This window comes from Cebidichthys violaceus, unplaced genomic scaffold (assembly GCF_023349555.1).
Source record: "Cebidichthys violaceus isolate CVI_PGR_0920_01 unplaced genomic scaffold, fCebVio1.0.p SCAF_105, whole genome shotgun sequence".
NCBI lineage: Eukaryota > Metazoa > Chordata > Actinopteri > Perciformes > Stichaeidae > Cebidichthys > Cebidichthys violaceus.
This window is the reverse complement of record NW_027176269.1, coordinates 126,941-143,150: the sequence shown is the minus strand read 5'-3', so window position 1 is coordinate 143,150 and position 16,210 is coordinate 126,941. Positions and strand designations below refer to the sequence as shown.

The 16,210-nt window shown below is 48.5% G+C and overlaps 1 protein-coding gene across 1 annotated transcript in view; it reads left to right on the top strand.

The window, feature by feature from the left end:
• The first annotated feature begins 10 nt into the window (after positions 1-10).
• Positions 11-16,210, top strand: part of LOC137888476 (transcription initiation factor TFIID subunit 4-like) — a 66,055-nt gene continuing 49,855 nt past the window's right edge. The window contains exons 1-4 of the mRNA XM_068731882.1: positions 11-425; positions 3,949-4,027; positions 5,143-5,260; positions 11,721-11,890. Of these exons, the coding sequence (XP_068587983.1) occupies positions 81-425; positions 3,949-4,027; positions 5,143-5,260; positions 11,721-11,890 (712 nt within the window). The 5' untranslated portion in view covers positions 11-80. The remainder of the gene's footprint in view (positions 426-3,948; positions 4,028-5,142; positions 5,261-11,720; positions 11,891-16,210) is intronic.

Below are 16,210 nucleotides of genomic sequence, written 5' to 3'. Positions count from 1 at the left end.
TTAACCTGAAGAAGGAAATGTTTACAACGTACAGTATGAAGTGAGACATCTCAGCATCTTTACCCTGTATCCATGACAACATGCACGCTAGCCCAGCCTGTGACCTCACCACCATTTGCTTTGTTTTCCAGCCGTGTGCGTATGTTCATTCTCTCATGCGTGTGTTTTTCCGCTCTCCGACTCTAAACCACCGACCTCTCTCTGCCCGTCAACAGAAGAGCCTCCCGGCCCTGAGGCTGTCCCTGCTGAACAGTCAGCAGACCCTGACCCCGCCCCCGCAGCAGGGAGTCAAACCGGCACCCGGCGGCCCCCCTCCCGCCGTCGCGGCCGGGCCAGCTGTTCGCGTGCGCCACCCCAACAGCGTCAGCGTCACGACGGGTGCCGGCGCGCTGCCCGCCGGGACGCCGGGACATGCAGCTGGCGTGGTACGTACGGAGCCGACCGGGTGGACGGTGCACACGCATCGTTTGTCTCTACAGTTTACATTAGAATTGACTGGAAAGGGATCCAGAGAGGAGAGCGGAACACAGGAAGTCAAACGTATCGCAGTCCAGAACAAGAGCAGTCATTCACAATGTGGATGTAAAGTGTGTGAGCTGAAGAGGTCAGGTAATACACGTGAGATATATATTGTATATATATAATATTTACCCACAGTGTTCCTACATTCAGTGGGGAGGGGCTGGGGTGTAATAGGGTGGTGGTGTTTCAATGGGTCTTATACAAGGCACCAGTGGGTTAGAGTCACACCCAGCTCAACAGACACAGCTGAGAAAAAAAGAAGTTTCAGTCGTAGTAGTGGTAGTAGAAGTAGTAGTAGTAGTAGTAGTAGTAGTAGTAGTAGTAGTTGTAGTGGTAGTAGTAGTAGTAGTGGTAGTAGTAGTGGTAGTAGTAGTGGTAGTAGAAGTAGTAGTAGTAGTAGTAGTAGTAGTAGTAGTAGTAGTAGTAGTAGTAGTGTTAGTACGTGGGCTTAGGATTCCAAGTAGTGCACAGTTATATAAAGAAGATCCAGTATATCCGTGCAGACTCGGGGGAAGAGCGTGCAAACCCTTTGCACCAGACATTGGTTTCAAGTTATCTGACACTTTATCAGTTAAGGTGTCTAAATGACATGGGCTCACAGGGTGGTGTTGTTGTTGTTGTTGTTGTTGTTGTTGTTGTTGTTGTTGTTGTTGTTGTGCCTGGGATCAGCTGACCAATCTGTACGACTGCTGCTCCGATCATAAGCCCTTGACTCAAAGGCACCTTGATGATTACTGGTACAGACGTTTGACGGCTGATCAGAAGAGCGCGTCACAAACCAAACTCTTCTTCTTCCCTTTTAAAATGCTTCATTTCATTTATGCAAGGTGAGATATAGATACAGTTTGACATCAGTATAACTCCTTCACACTAGTTACCGTACAATTACATTTAAAAATAAATTGTATTACTATTATTTTTATTTTTGTTTATTATAGTTATTTGGGCTTTCCTCAATATATCATCATTTTATCATCAAGTGATACTTTGATAAGTACTACCTGGATGCTGTTTTGGTTGAAGCTCCAGTGGTGACGTGGTGACGTGGTGACGTGGTGTCGTGGTGACGTGGTGACGTGGTGACGGTCACGCCGCTGTCCTCCAACTCTCAACTTTTCCACAACAAAATAGTTTGCCACTCGATTTATTCGACTTATTAAGTCTACCAGGCTGCGTTCTGAGACGAGCCACTATCCTCTGGTGGACTCTACTCACTACAGCGTCTTCTGACCAGCGATGGGTGCGTGTGCTCTATCCCAGAGAAAGACCCCCATTGGTCAGCCGTTCCCCCTGGCAACCGGACGAGTAGTACCCAAGGTTACGAGCAGTTCTCGTCCAGTGTGTGTGTGTGTGTGTGTGTGTGTGTGTGTGTGGGTGGGGGGGGGGGGGGGTTCAGCAGCAGCAGACACTGACAGCAGATGGGTCAAGCGAGGTCAGACTCAGATTGGTCTGGGGGGGGGTTGGAGCTGGAGGGTTCTATCTTTCTCTTTTAAATTTTTTTACATCAGTTTTTCTTTTTTTTTCTTTCTCTCTCTTGCTTTCTCTTTCCCTATTTTTTTTCCATCCTCTCTCTCTCTCTCTCTCTCTCTCTCTCTCTCTCTCTCTCTCTCCATCTCATCCCAACAGTTTCTCTCACTGTATCTAAATCCCTCCCTCCTTCCCTCCACCCGTTAACCATTGAAGGGTGAAGCGAGGTAACTAGGTCAGCCCCAGGTCAATTTTTAAAGCAACGTGGCGGCCGCAGTCCATGTCCAGAACAGTCCTCTGGTGTCTCTCTCTCTCTCTCTCTCTCTCCCTCTTTCTTTCTCTCTCTCTCTCTCTCTCTCTCTCTCTCTCTCTCTCTCTCTCTCTCTCTCTCCATCTCTCTCTCTCTCTCTCTCTCTCACACACACATGCATGCATAAAACACCAGCATAAGTTATCGCACAAAACATTAGTAAATGATCGCCCCCGGCACATCAACAGTCTGAAAGCAGACGGCTAGTTGAATTAGGCTCTCAGCAGCACGGGTAACATTTCTTACTGTAGCACCAGTGTGGAAAAGTCTTAAATGTAAAGTGGAGCAATTCTAACTTTACGACTATTACTACTGTGCACAGGGATTTTCAATGGTATCATTCTGTAACTGGAGGTAGTATGATATGGTTTGGGATTTGTATTGTTGTCAGTAGTATGTCTAATAATATTGGTACTTTTAAATTTTTTTTTGAAAAGAGTTACACTAGTTGTAATGAAGAATTGCTGGACCTCAAACTTCCTCAGGGCTAATGCTGTGTGTGGTGAGGAATGAATGGAGACGAGTAACTAGGCCACGTCACTACGCAGCAGTTTGTTCTGCACTGCAACAACGGGTGCAGATGTGAAAAAAGAAGTTATATTTACAGTATATCACTGGTAACAACCCCGTCCAGAAATTGTAACAAAGCTAAATAAGAACAACTGTGTGCAGCCACTGACTAACACTGACCACAGAGGAGCTGCAGCGTCTTGGGTCAAATGGTCCTCAACAGAAGAGGTCACTGCGGAGACAACTGTCAAACGCACAGGACGAACATGCTGCTCTGCACAGCTAATAGAGGCTCTTATTGAGGAAGAAGACCAGCATTTACAGTAATCATGCTGTCATTTAATAGTCACTTTGTTTAAAAGTAGAACAAAACGATCATTGTGAGTTCCTCTTTAACCTCTGACTGACAAACACTCACCTGACTCCCCCCCCCCCCCCCCCCCCCCTCTTAACTGTGTCGCCGGCTGGCCAGAGGTGCTGCTAACTCTTGCCTGCACTGAATGTATACCCCCCCTCCCCCCCTTTCCCTCCCCGCTCTCACAAGCCCCTGCAGTGGATCTCTGGGAAAAAAAATGGCCTCTGTCCTTTTTCTTTTCCTTTTTTTTTTTTTTTTTCAAAGCAGCTTGAACAGTAATATAGCATGTGTCAGGGAATGGAAAACAAGGCTAAAAAATATGCAGCAAGAAGCAAACTAGTAGGAATGGATGGCTGAGCCCGAGGCCGGGCCCGTGGCTGCTAGCAAGGAAGGAAGTGACTCTAATAGCCGAGCACGGCACCCCCCCTCCCTCCCCCATCCCCCTCCTGCTCCTTCTTCTTCTTCTTCTTCTTCCTCCTCCTCCTCCTCCTCCACTGCCACTTCTTCTTCTTCTAAACTACTTTTTCACTGCAGCCGTGGCTTCTTCTTGTCTCACGTGGGAGCCTGAATGTAGGTCATGTACGGTGACAGGAGTCCGTCCCGAGCGTTTCACACGTCTTACAGTTAGAATGGAATCGGTGCACAAAACTCGGACAGTTTCTGTCCCCCCCCCCCTCACAGTTTTTCTACTTCTTAATAATCTCCCCTCTCATTTAGGAAATTGTTTCATTCCTTGAAATGCTACAGTAAAGTATGTATTCTTGTCTTGTTCGTGCTTCCTCAGGGTATCAAGACAACAGGCACGGTCGTCGGGGGCCACGTCCGGATGCCCGTGGTGATCACGCAGTCCGTCAGAACGCAAGGTAGGACGTCACGCCAGGGGGCCTTCTGCAGCCACCTCCCGATTCAATCGCATGCACAGTTATGGGCCGCTCTTCTTTCAGGGCCCGTCAGTCACGGTAGCTTTGAGTCGTCCTCCTTTTTCAAGAAGTCCTCCGACGCACACCCGGCCTCTGTTTCTGTTCTTCTCTTCTCCCGGTGAAGCCAGATATTTCAAACTCAGCCCGACCTTCTGGTTGAATAAAGAGCCAGTGAAATGGGTTAAACAAAGGTAGCCATTAGTGAAACCTTCACAGTTCTCTCAGCAGGCTGTGAGATGTGTACACAGGCAGAAGCCACAGAGAGAACAGGTGCAAGCTTTTCTTCTCCTCCTCCTGTCTGGTTATGAAGCCTTCTCAAACATTTGCGCTGCTGCTGCTGCTTACTCACACTGATTCACAAACAGTCTTCCCAACAGAAGCCCCGCAAATATCGCCCCAGCACCAGCCGGGCGTAACGCTCCCCTAAGACGAGCTGTGTTCTCTCAGGTGGTGCGTGTGTGTGTGTGTAATGTGTGTGTACCTATTTGTGTGTGTGTGTGTGTGTGCATGCGATCGGAGGTGCATACAAATTTGATCTGCCCCCTTCCCTGCGATCGCCTGCAGTGGAAGATCTGTAGGTTGTTTTATGCCCATAAATTGGAATGCGGGGATAGTTTCTAAAAATACTTTGGCCGTGCCTCTCGGCGAGGAACATGCCTGTTAAAAATCAAGTTTAAATTCACTCTGGCAGTCCTTGTGCCTCTCCGGGAAAAAAAGAGGAGGAAAAAAAGCGTGTGTCTCGGAGCGGGATGCGTTCGGGGAGTGTAAGGAGAGGCCCGGTGAAGCGCAGTGGTATTGACAGAGCGACGCTCCTCCGCGCCGACCTGGGGAGGGCGACAGTACCCCCCCCAACACCTCCCACTCCCCCTTACCCTCCATCCACCCCTGCGAGGATGACAGAGACGCACTTGAAGGTAGTCGTTAGACGGGAGGATGTTTGACGCAGATAGAAGGGGACATTTCAATGATAACGTTACTCCTTCCCTGTTTTGTTTAGTGTTTTCTTCTCTGTCCACCCCCACCCCCACCCCCACCCACTTCTTCTCTTTTCTTAACAGGCACAATGGGGAAGGGAGGCCTCATCCAAGCGGGCAAAGGTCCCGCGGGCTCGGCTGCTGTTCAGATCTCTGGGAATCAGAAAAACAAGCTCAACGACCCCGGAGGAGGTTCTTTCAGGTACGGCTCTCCGACTGCTGTTCCCGGCAGCCGTCACACGGGGGCAGCATTTCACTAAGATGCCCCCCCTCCCACTGCGTGACTACAGGCTACACTGTCAGCTAAGGACTCCCAGTGTTTATCCCAGTTGCCTGCAGTGGCCACCACTGTCTCTCTTCTCCCCCCCCCCTCCCCTGTGCACCCACCACATAGCAACACACCAGCCAGCCAATAGATCGACCCCTCGCGGATCGCCCTCTCGTTGTGTCAGTGTCACACAACCCGTCCTCGACAGGATCACAGAACGAGCCGCGGCTTTAATTTTTATTTTTTTGAGAAACGAGGTAATTGCGTCCAGATGGTCGGGAGTTTTTCTGGATGCGGTTCTGAAAAAAAAGAAATACCTCTCGGTTAAGTCAAACATACGGCATTTTAGCCCGCGGCTCCGCTCTCCCCGTCTCCACCGCTTCAGCTGGGCTTTTTGTCTCAAAACATAAAAGGTTCATCGCCCACATGCTGGCCTCTGTGGTTCATGTTCTGCGCGAGGTCTTTGCGCGTGTGTGTGTGTGTGTGTGTGTGTGTGTGTGTGTGTGTGTGTGTGTGTGTGTGTGTGTGTGTGTGTGTGTGCGCGCAGCATATGCGTGCTGGTGTGTGTTTGCATATACGCCTCTTGTTTGTTCGTGTTTGTGTCCCTGCTTGGATGCACATGAACATATGTGTATATCCCTAAAGATCTGAGAGTATTGTTTACGTGTCAAAATGTGTGTATGCGTGTGCTGACAGGAGCAGGGTTTTCAGGGTTGGCCTGGTGTGACCCGGTGGGGCCCGGGGGGGGGCGGGTCCAGAGGAGTCTAGGTCACGCGGGCCAACGGGTTCACGGTAATGGCTGCCGTCTCCCGAAGGGGGAAAGGCTGCCGCCCCCCGAGGCCCTGATTGATAAACCAATAAATCTTTAGCTGCGTTGGTAATTAAGCTGTCAGGCTCGCTTGTTACTGTCGACCTCTCTCTCTCTCTCCCCCCGCGGTGATCACAGCCCCCCCCCCCTCGGCACACACAGACGAGCCCGTTTCGACATAAGCCCAATATCGCACAGCACCGCTGTCCTGGAAGAGGCACGCCACTGACAGCGTAGATTCCCTTTAATCAAGGTCACGTGATGATCTGCCTGCTCTGCACTTATGTGTTGGACAAGCCAAGAGACCGAATCCACGCGTTGGTCCCCAGGTGTAGCCTGCTTTGTTCCCGCTGAGCCTCCTCGATGTGAGGTCGCTGAGGCCCATCAGTCTAACTTTATCTTCGTCTCTCATTTGTTTCTTGTTGTTTCGCTCTTCTTCAGTCTTGGAAACCACGACACAAACTCCTCTTTACTCTCATCTTTATTCTTAGTCCGCACAGCAAACTTTAACAAAAGGTAACAAAAGTTACCTATGAGTCTCTACCGAGTTTCATTTTCAACTGCTCAGGTGCGATTCATACATAAAAACTTTTCAACAAAATCCAAACATGAAAGAGGAGCAAAACGTCAAAAAGCGTGAAAATGATCGTGAGAAAGAAGAAAAAAGAAAGAAAGAAAGAAAAAGTACTTCCTGCCTGGTCGGTCATTGTCCACCAGCCTCTCGTCCCACCGGTTCTGTACGGCTGTCACTCCGAGCCACCGGTCCCAGCAGGCCAGCTGTAGCACAAACACACACATGTATATACACACTGCGGGGCTTGTGGGGTTTTCCAGTGCAGCTCCAGCCTTCTGTGTAAGTGCTTGTGTGTGTGTGTGTGTGTGTGTGTGTGTGTGTGTGTAGAGTAGTTTACAGTACAGAGTGAAAGCAGCTGTCTCTGTGCCCCCCCCACCCCCTTCATCTCTCTGTAAACACTCAACATCCGCTGTAATCACAGGCGAGCCAGCCGAGGCCCTCAGCCCTCTGCCAACCCTCCGAGCTCAGGCCCCCCCCCCCCCCCCCCCCCCCCTTGAATTTCGACCCCCGTTCCCTACGCGGTGGACACACACTTCCGCGCGCGTTCAAAGACACTTGCATAGCTGCACGGGAAAAAGACGCGCACAGATAACGCACTCGGAGCAAACGCTTGTTTTGGTTTTGTTTGCCAGTCTCTGTTGCCGGTGGGTTCTTAGTCCACCAGCAAAGTGAGTTCATTCTGCCTTTGTGGTTAAACCCTTTGGTGCTCTTCAAATTGCTCTGTGATGTAAAAAAAAAAAAGGTTTTACAAATAAAATTGGACTCAATTAGACCTCAAAGGTGACCTCCCAAAACCAGGTTGATGCAGAGACTTGGAAGCACAGCAGCCACTAGACCAGCCTGTTTGGAGTGGGGGCCTCTATGAAGAGAGGACATTGTGGCACTTCAACAATAGCAAAGTCTGGACTGTGTTAACGTCTTCAACAAAACATCTCCAACACACCAGGCAGGATGAACAGGCGGGTGGTCCATTGAATTAATGGACGCTTATTAAACATGGAGCCACTGTTGTTGCTGGCTCTGTTGACCCCTCCCTCTCGTGCCACCGGTGCCTTCATCCATCGGGTCATAAAACATCCCATCGGCCGCCTCGTGGAGAGCTCTCCTCCAGGGGGCTGTCGGTGATGGGCGCAGCAAGCCTGCACCGGCCTGGGTGTTAGTCACAGGGATCAATCAGGCGCCGCCCCCCCCCCCCCGGGCCCCGGGACCTTTATCCACAGGGGTAGGGGGTTGCTGCGTTGGTATTGATGCTGGTGATGGTGAATGCACCCCTCCCCGTCCATCCACACGCTCAAACACGCACAGCCTCTAAATGGCAATCCTCTCACCACCGATGGCGTGCCCCCTCGCCTGAAACACCAGCTTGATATGGAAACGACATGCATATGTATTCATGGGGGTACGGGGGGCCGGCGGCTCCATGTCCCCGAGACAGCCCCAACCACTAACTGAGAGGCTGCTCTCTAGCTTCTGAGGTGGAAGCTAATTGCATCTCTGCTTTATTAGCGCAGAGGTGTAGCGGGGAATATTTAGTGTTCCATATCTCGCCCCTCCTTTCTGCGTCAGACCCGTTCTCTGGCTTTCCCGTTTTGATTATGAACCCCGGCGAGCCCAAACAGCCAGAAATCAGACCGAAAAAGACCGAAAAAGAAACGTACTCCGAGTGTCTCCTGGACATTTGGCGATGCTTGATGCTCCTGTTCAGTGGTAGCCAGTGTAGAAAAGTAATGTCGACGTTTGAGCATCAAATAAAGTCTGTTTAGTGAAAGTGAACACTTCTAACTCTCTGAAAAGAAAAGTACTTCTATGAGTTATTATTGTTATTATTCACTATTTCATCAGGGCCATTTGTGTTTGAACAGATCATTAGACACAATTATACATTCAGTTTTATCTTGTATAAACATATATATGTATAGGGATATTTAAACATATTCACTAAACAGACTAATACCATGCATCATAACTTGTACAGTATTACCTCAGTAGTACACTTGTTTATACAGTTAATAGTGAGTTTTCTTTCATTTAAATTATATATATATATATATATATATATATATATATATATATATATATATATATATTCTTTTTTAATTAAACACCAAACTAGCTATGCTTCAGATTTCCATTTACAACCCCAGGGGTTAATAATCTGCCCAACCAGGTCATCTACCCGAAAAAATTAATAACAATTTAAAATATTTAAGTGTGTATACATAGTATACAATTCGTATGTAATTTATACGAAAGGCCCACGACCCATTTGAAGGAAATAATCTGATCTAACCTGTTGTGTTGTCTCCCGTCAGCTGATTCCTTCTACAGATATATATATGTTGCAAAGCATTTTCTCCTACTATAATTGCGCATTTTTCCACAAATGTCTTTTGTCACCATTTCTTAACATGTGAAAAATAAGTGATACGGTCATCAACCTGACTGGCACATTTACCCAGGCTGCATGCGTGGTTTGAAGCCGTGGAGGTTTCTTCTTAACCAGACTGAGCATGGCCTCGGGCGTGTTCCTCTTCAGGACAGGACAAGTTATCCACGAGGACGTGATGAAGAAGGGGCGCACGGACCGAGGCGCGGCACAGGGTATAATCCTCCGTATCCCTGCCTGTGTCGTTATGTAGATCCTCTCTGTGAGGGCGTAATGAGACCGCAGCAGAGGAGGGAGCGTGAGGGGAGAAGGTGGAGGTGCGTGGGGCTCAGGGAGATGCTCTAATCGTCTTTGTCAACCTCCTGCCGTGGTGTCAAGTTTCATATCTGCTCTCCGCGGCCGGCACCCAGGGAGCGGTAGGGGGCGTCGCGGGGTGGAGTTTGGCCGACGGCGCGTGCCCACGCTCGGGCGCCCGAAAGAACTCGGTGCCCCCCCCACTGCGCTGCACGCACACACACACACAAACACACACACAAAAAAAGCGCAGCGGCGACCTCTGTCGCAACCGACAGCGGTGGCATCGGACGCAAATGACTGTGGAGGTGAGCCAGTGAGCGGTTAGAGGGGCCGCTCTGTGTGTGTTCTGTGGGTCTTTGTTCCCGTCCGTCACAGAGCCACTCGGAGGCACCGCTGCTCGCTCTGGGCCAATCCCATAAGCACAACACGCCACCGCTCGCCTTAATTCAGGCCAGAATCACAATCATTACCTGCCAAGTGCTGTAATTGTAAGCGGGGGATGTGTCTCTGCGACAACTCCCAAAGAGAGTCGCTGCCTTTTGAAGGATGCGAGGACCTCGTTTATGGCCTCTTCCACATCCCTGCTAATGTGAAGTAACATGTAAACACTGTGAAATCGGCTTTATGCCTGTGAGAAATGGCCGCCGCATCGAAGAAAAATGGTGAGCAAAGCGGTGTGCAAATAGAGTTTGTTGACATGAGCACACGGCCAGATTCATCACGGCTCCGCGCCAATCCTCAGGAGCATCCTTAGCTCCGTCCAAACGCTCTTCATCTCCCCGCCTCGCAGAGCGCCGACACAAATAGACCCCGCGATGGGAATTCTGTGCCATTAAGACCAGCGCACAGCCCTCTGTAAGAAAACCAATGCGTGTTGTCAGCCAAGGAAATATTCATGAATAAAAGCAGGAGCATATGTTGATAACGTTAAGACATGAATACTGATATTAAGGGTTCGTTTACGAGGCTGTTCCTCTGCGGCCAAGCCGAGTTACTTTTTTCTTACATTGTGTCATGACCATTTCCCCCTGCACTACAGCCCAAAGCATGTTTCTCCCAGCAGTGAAGGTGTAGACAGAAGGAGACAGAAGGAGACAGCGCAGACGGACCAACCAGTAGGAGTCACTAACGCTGCGACGAGGACAAGATCCCTAAAGACAGCTTCCCAAAGGGGCCTTTCCCCAGCGCTAGCCGGGCGCCCACAGTCAGTGTGCAACCTTCACTGACTTTGGTCCACTCTGAACTACTTTGTACCTCTGCTGCAAGTCTGTTTCAGTGTTTCTTCTGCACCAAGATGTGTTAAAACTTTAAACTCTGTAAGCAGAACCAGATAGAGGGCATCAAATTGCCAGAATGCAATACTGGCATTGTGTTCTCAGGTCTGTCCGTACATACGAACGTCATTCTCTTCAAATTTGGCACAGACTTCCACTTGGACTCAAGGATGAACTGTTTCGATTTCGGTCAGAGGTCAACGACACTAGCAGTGTTTCCATTCACTTGTCAAGCGAACTTTAAGCGAACTTTTGAGATGTGAAATGCAAAAAAAGAGAAATGTGAATTAGGGTTGTTTCCATGAAATGATTTGGAGTGAATGCACTTGGCTTCAAGTAGTTTGGTCAGACGTTGGCGCTGCAGGCTACGCATGGCAGTAATCCGCCAGTAAACCGAGTACGAGGAGTAGAAGCACAACAATCTAACGTCTACCAGAGGAAAATGGACAGACGTCTTCAGGAATTTGTTTTCAGTTGGACAAGTGTTACTTGTACTTTCATGTCAGCTAGTATTGGCCATGTTTTAGAATGACGATACAAGCATTCGCATGATTTTTGAATATGCGAGAAGACGGTGTCAGTCACGTGAGTCAAACGTCCACTACGTCAGATCTTACTGGTCAGTTCGGCATCCCAGTTAACGCATTAACTCTTTTTTGACAAACGCAAAAAGCGCCTCAAGGGGATGTAAAATTTTATTTTGCAAATTGAGGAAGTTGTATCGAACTGTGCGATACTTCAAAATGCTCATATAAAACACGTGACTGGAAACACGGCTGCTATGGCCTCGCCTGGCACAAACGTCCACCTCAAGGACTCAACGAAGAACTGATTAGAATTTGGTGGTCAGAGGTCACCGTGATAGGATGGGATAAAATGATGACGTGACAACAATTGGGACGGATGGTTGGTGGGCACACAACAGCAGAGATGGTATTTGTAGTGGCAATATCATTGAGTCCTCACCACCAAACGCATCACTTTATACCATTGCGGAGGAGAGGATTGAGTTGCATCCTATGCCTTTGGCTAATCCACCATCTCTGATGTTGCAGGGACGATGACGACATCAACGACGTGGCCTCCATGGCCGGGGTGAACCTGAACGAGGAGAGCGCGAGAATACTCGCCACCAACTCTGAGCTAGTGGGAACGCAGATCCGCTCGTGCAAAGATGAGGCCTTTCTCCATCCGGGCCTGCTCCACCGACGAATCCTGGAAACGGGTAAGGCGGGTGCGCCCTGGCAACGTCGAGACTCATGAACCCTTTTAACTCTTAAGCGTTCTTAGCTGTGGTTAGAGAACCCTAGCCTCTCAGATGTAAAGCGGCAAAAGAAGATGTACCCCTACGCCTCCGCTGTAAGACAACAATCCAAAGCTGAGAATCCAGACGGTAGTGGTGATGAAATCACCGACTGTTGTCTTTTTGCGTGAGGAACATGTTTCTGTATTTATAGTGTCATCACTAAAGACAGTTTTTGATTTTTCTCTCCTTCAGCTCTTCAGTCTGAGCCTTTTCTTGTTTGGCCTCGGCTTCAATTTGATACACTTAACAATTCTTTCACCTCCTTTAATGAATTCTTCAGTGGCTGTCTGAACTCACTGGACCCCAGGCACACACATAAATACTTTATGGGTTTGTCTTTTGAAGGCTGGCTGTCAGATTGTCCTCTGGACTAAAGGAACAGAGTTTAGAGGAATAAGACTTGGCAGTGGGATTTTGATTTTTTCTCTCTTCTTGTAGTGGATCTTGACACTCCGAAGTCAGACGGTGTTGCGCGTGCTAATCGATACAGGCGGAGGGGTCTTGGTTGGTTTGCAGCATCACACCAGAGCGATAGTGTCGCCATTACCTCTTTCTTTTGCCGCCGGCAGTCAATCTTATTGCTTTGGAATACACTTCAGGCTCCCGCCGCACGGTGAAACCTGTGAAAAGATATAATGAGCACTAGTACTCGAAGTAAAAACAGAGCTTAGCATCTTCTCCTGTGCATCGGATCAGAAAACACACAGCATAATTCCACGTGACGGCAGTCTGGCGCCCTCGTCTTGTTTTATCTCAATTAAAGTATCTGTAGTGTGGCTGAACGGAACCCCGCAGGTCATGTTTCCTTACGTGGACTCTTGGCGTGGTTGTTATCCTCGTCACCTTTGGGGCTGAGGGGTTGTTTAAAAATATAAATCTTTCCTGGGGGGGGGGGGCGCAGCATGATACAGGGGCAGGAGGCTAGGGCGCCCCCTGCTGGGGAAGTGGCACTTGTGCAGCTTTGTTGTGTCAGTGATTGGCCTCTCTGCGCTCTCAGCTGACAGCAGTCCGAGGGAGGCTCCCCGGGCCTGCCAGCTCCGCTCAATCAGAGGAGCCTCGGCTGCACCTCTCTCCTGTGTACGAGCACCGCGGTCCTCTTCCTTTACTACTGCATTCCCATTTCTACCCCTTTATTTCATTTCTTCTGTTTTTTAAAACTCCTGATACCAGGAGAGGATGTTTCTATCCCCTCCTTTATTTTCCTCCTCATGTCTCTCCATGTCTCTCCATGTCTCGTGTCCTCTCCTCTTTTATTTGTCCCCACCCCCCAACACAGACACTTGTGCCGCCCCAGCTCTCCAGAAACCCCTCAGTCCCTCCCCTCTTCATATCTCTTCAGGCTGGTCCTTGAGCTGCTGGGCATGGGGGGGGGGGCTGTAGCGTTTCTGAAGCTGCAAAAAAGCACTCCACCCCTCCCCAGATCAGGAACCAGAACACAAGCACAGCTGGAGCTCTCTAGAAAAGCTCCTCAAAGTAATGATAGTCCACTGAGACGTTTGAGGTCCACACACACACACACACACACACACACACACACACACACACACACTCTCGTGCACATACGTGCATGTGTGGGCTTATTGCATAAACTTACACATGAGGACAGACACAAGAAGACGGAGGTGTCATTGAAACACAGAGCCGGTATGCCAAACACACACACACCAAAATGGATTATTAATTCGGTGTAGTTCTCTCGTATCTCATTCGCACAATCTAACTGCTGAAGAGAGAGGATAGCATTGACACACAAAAACGGTTGATTCTAATTGGATGCTATGTGTTCTCAAGCTTTATTTCCTGCAACTTGAACATGATTCACTTTCAAAACATAGGAAGTGCCTCATGCCGCGCTCACATCATGTCAGTTTTACCATGGAGCTAGCATGACATGCTGCCGGGGGGGTGGAAACACCGGTCAACATGTTAGCATTCTAATTGTAACACATGAGCTCCAATATCTCTTGGTGTCAGAAATACTGCGTTTAACATAGAAATATATGTTTTCCATGGTTATTTGACTAGTACAAAAGAAAAATGGCGATGGTTTTTTGTTGTTATGGTGACAACCACAACGGTAGGGCCGGAAAGTGTTGTCGCAGCTCCGGAGACGGATGGCTGGCTAGTTAGCTAGGTAGCTAGGTAACTAGCTTGTACTTCTCCAGAGCGACTGGGCGGAGGGACCGTTAGACCCTGCGCCGGCTGCCCGCTGTCCGGCTCATTTTCTGTAACCGGTGTAGCATGGCGGAATTAGCAAGCTAGCTAACTAGCCAGCCGTCCACTAGTTAGCTCGCTAGCTTGCTCATTCCACTATACGTAAATGCTACGCTGGTTACAGATAATGAGCCAAAGCATTACGTTGTTAAATGAACTGATTATTTTAGTTGTTACTGCCAAATCTCACCCCAGCGAGTCCTCGATATGCTGTTCGTACGTTTAGTTTATATTAGAGTTAGTCCTCTTCAACCGTACGCAGAAAAATGGCCGTCGCTCTGACCTTCCTGCTACGTTGTTGATTTGAATGTGCCTTCTACTCCTGTTCTATTTCTATGGTGTTTAACCATTCAACAGTGTGTCTGGTCTCTTGAGGGTCTAATTTGTGCACAACGACATAATCGGCTGATATTTTATCTATACATCTCTTAAACTAGCACATCACCGCATGATGCAGTCACTGAAGTCTCACTTTGCTTGACACCATTGTGAGCTGCTTGAGCTTGTTTGAGAGTAAATCTTCATTGGAACCGACACTTCCGCTAAATAATCAAGTCGTTATTGGTTCAACGTTGAGCAGGTTTGGCAAGGGGTCAGAAATCTTCTTGCCCCTTTACAAATTGTTATCAAAAAACGACACGATCAAAGGTAATTGTCATGTTTTATCTTTGTCTGAGTAACTTAATTTGGAGTTTCAGCCACATCTTCTTCACGCCACCAAACTAAACTCCTGTTTCCAGGATATTTGAAATCCCCGCCTGTGCTTCAGCCCGTAAACTTTGTCTTTACCCGCCGCCAGTACCTGATAAGTACTGTGCATGTCCAGCTCTCAACAGCCACGACTGAAGCGAGATGGCTCAGTCCTTAGATACTTCCATCATCAGCTCCAGAAAAATGTATTTCATTAGTCAAGATTAATCAATGAACGCAAAAAACACAGTAAATGTAGAGCGTCAAAAGTCTCTAGATGCTGTTCATGGGTGTCAGGAGTGTTGCCCTTGGACTGGAGGAGGAGTCAAACTGAGACGATGTCAGGGTCCTTGAAAGATGATCAGACCTGGTCTTCTGTGGTCACAATGTGAAATTCACTCCAGATCACAGAACACTGCAATTAAAAGCTACCCTATCAATGAGCTGAATTGGGTCGTTAGAGTTTGTTTCGTAAATCTTTAATAAGTTTAGTTTCACCTCGGCTGTGGAAGTGTGGTTTCCAGTGTTTGCTTATGGGAGTCATTTGTTCCCTCCATGTTCTAAAACAAAAACTGTGCTCATATTGTTGGCATCATATTTGAAATGGATGTGGACTGTAACACGGCTATAGCTCGGTGCCATGGCATCGCTACTATTTGTGGCTGCACCGGATCTTGACCCCTGATGTGCAGTCGAAATGATTTTGAGTTTATCCCGATCAGCACACGCAAGTCTATCAGCAAGTCAGCTGCTCCGAGAGGACTTCAAGTATCTCGGGAGGATCTCGGGTTATTGTATGTCTGTGGGCAGAGAAGAAGAAAAAAGAACAGTCTGCAGGTACAACAGATACTGACGAGTGTAGTTGGGTCATTCAGGACCTTTTCCATGTTCACTGCCAGCTACTTTTCAGGGGGACCCTTGTTGCCATGGATACCATTCAGTTCTATACTATATAAATATTCAGGTTACCAGGCCTCCATGCAGATGGTGTCTCTCCATTGGATTTCTTGATGCCGTCTGTTGTGTTGAAAGTGACGAGCAGACAGCCGCAGCAGTGTTATCTAACCAGAGAGCACGACACACAGTAAGACCTGTAGTAATTATGATTCATGGTTTACATACAGTAGCTGTTACTTGATGCATCGTACCGATACCCTGTGATAAGTCTTACCACACAAAGCTCTGCAACTGCACAACAGCAGTGTGTGTGCGTGCAGATGGCGGATGGGCGTGTAGTTGTCGTGCGTTGTGGGTGTTTGGACGCGTTGCTCACAAACGGGGTGAGCTCTCTCTGCGAGTTAAAGCCATCTTTGTGTCTTTATGTTCCTGAATAGA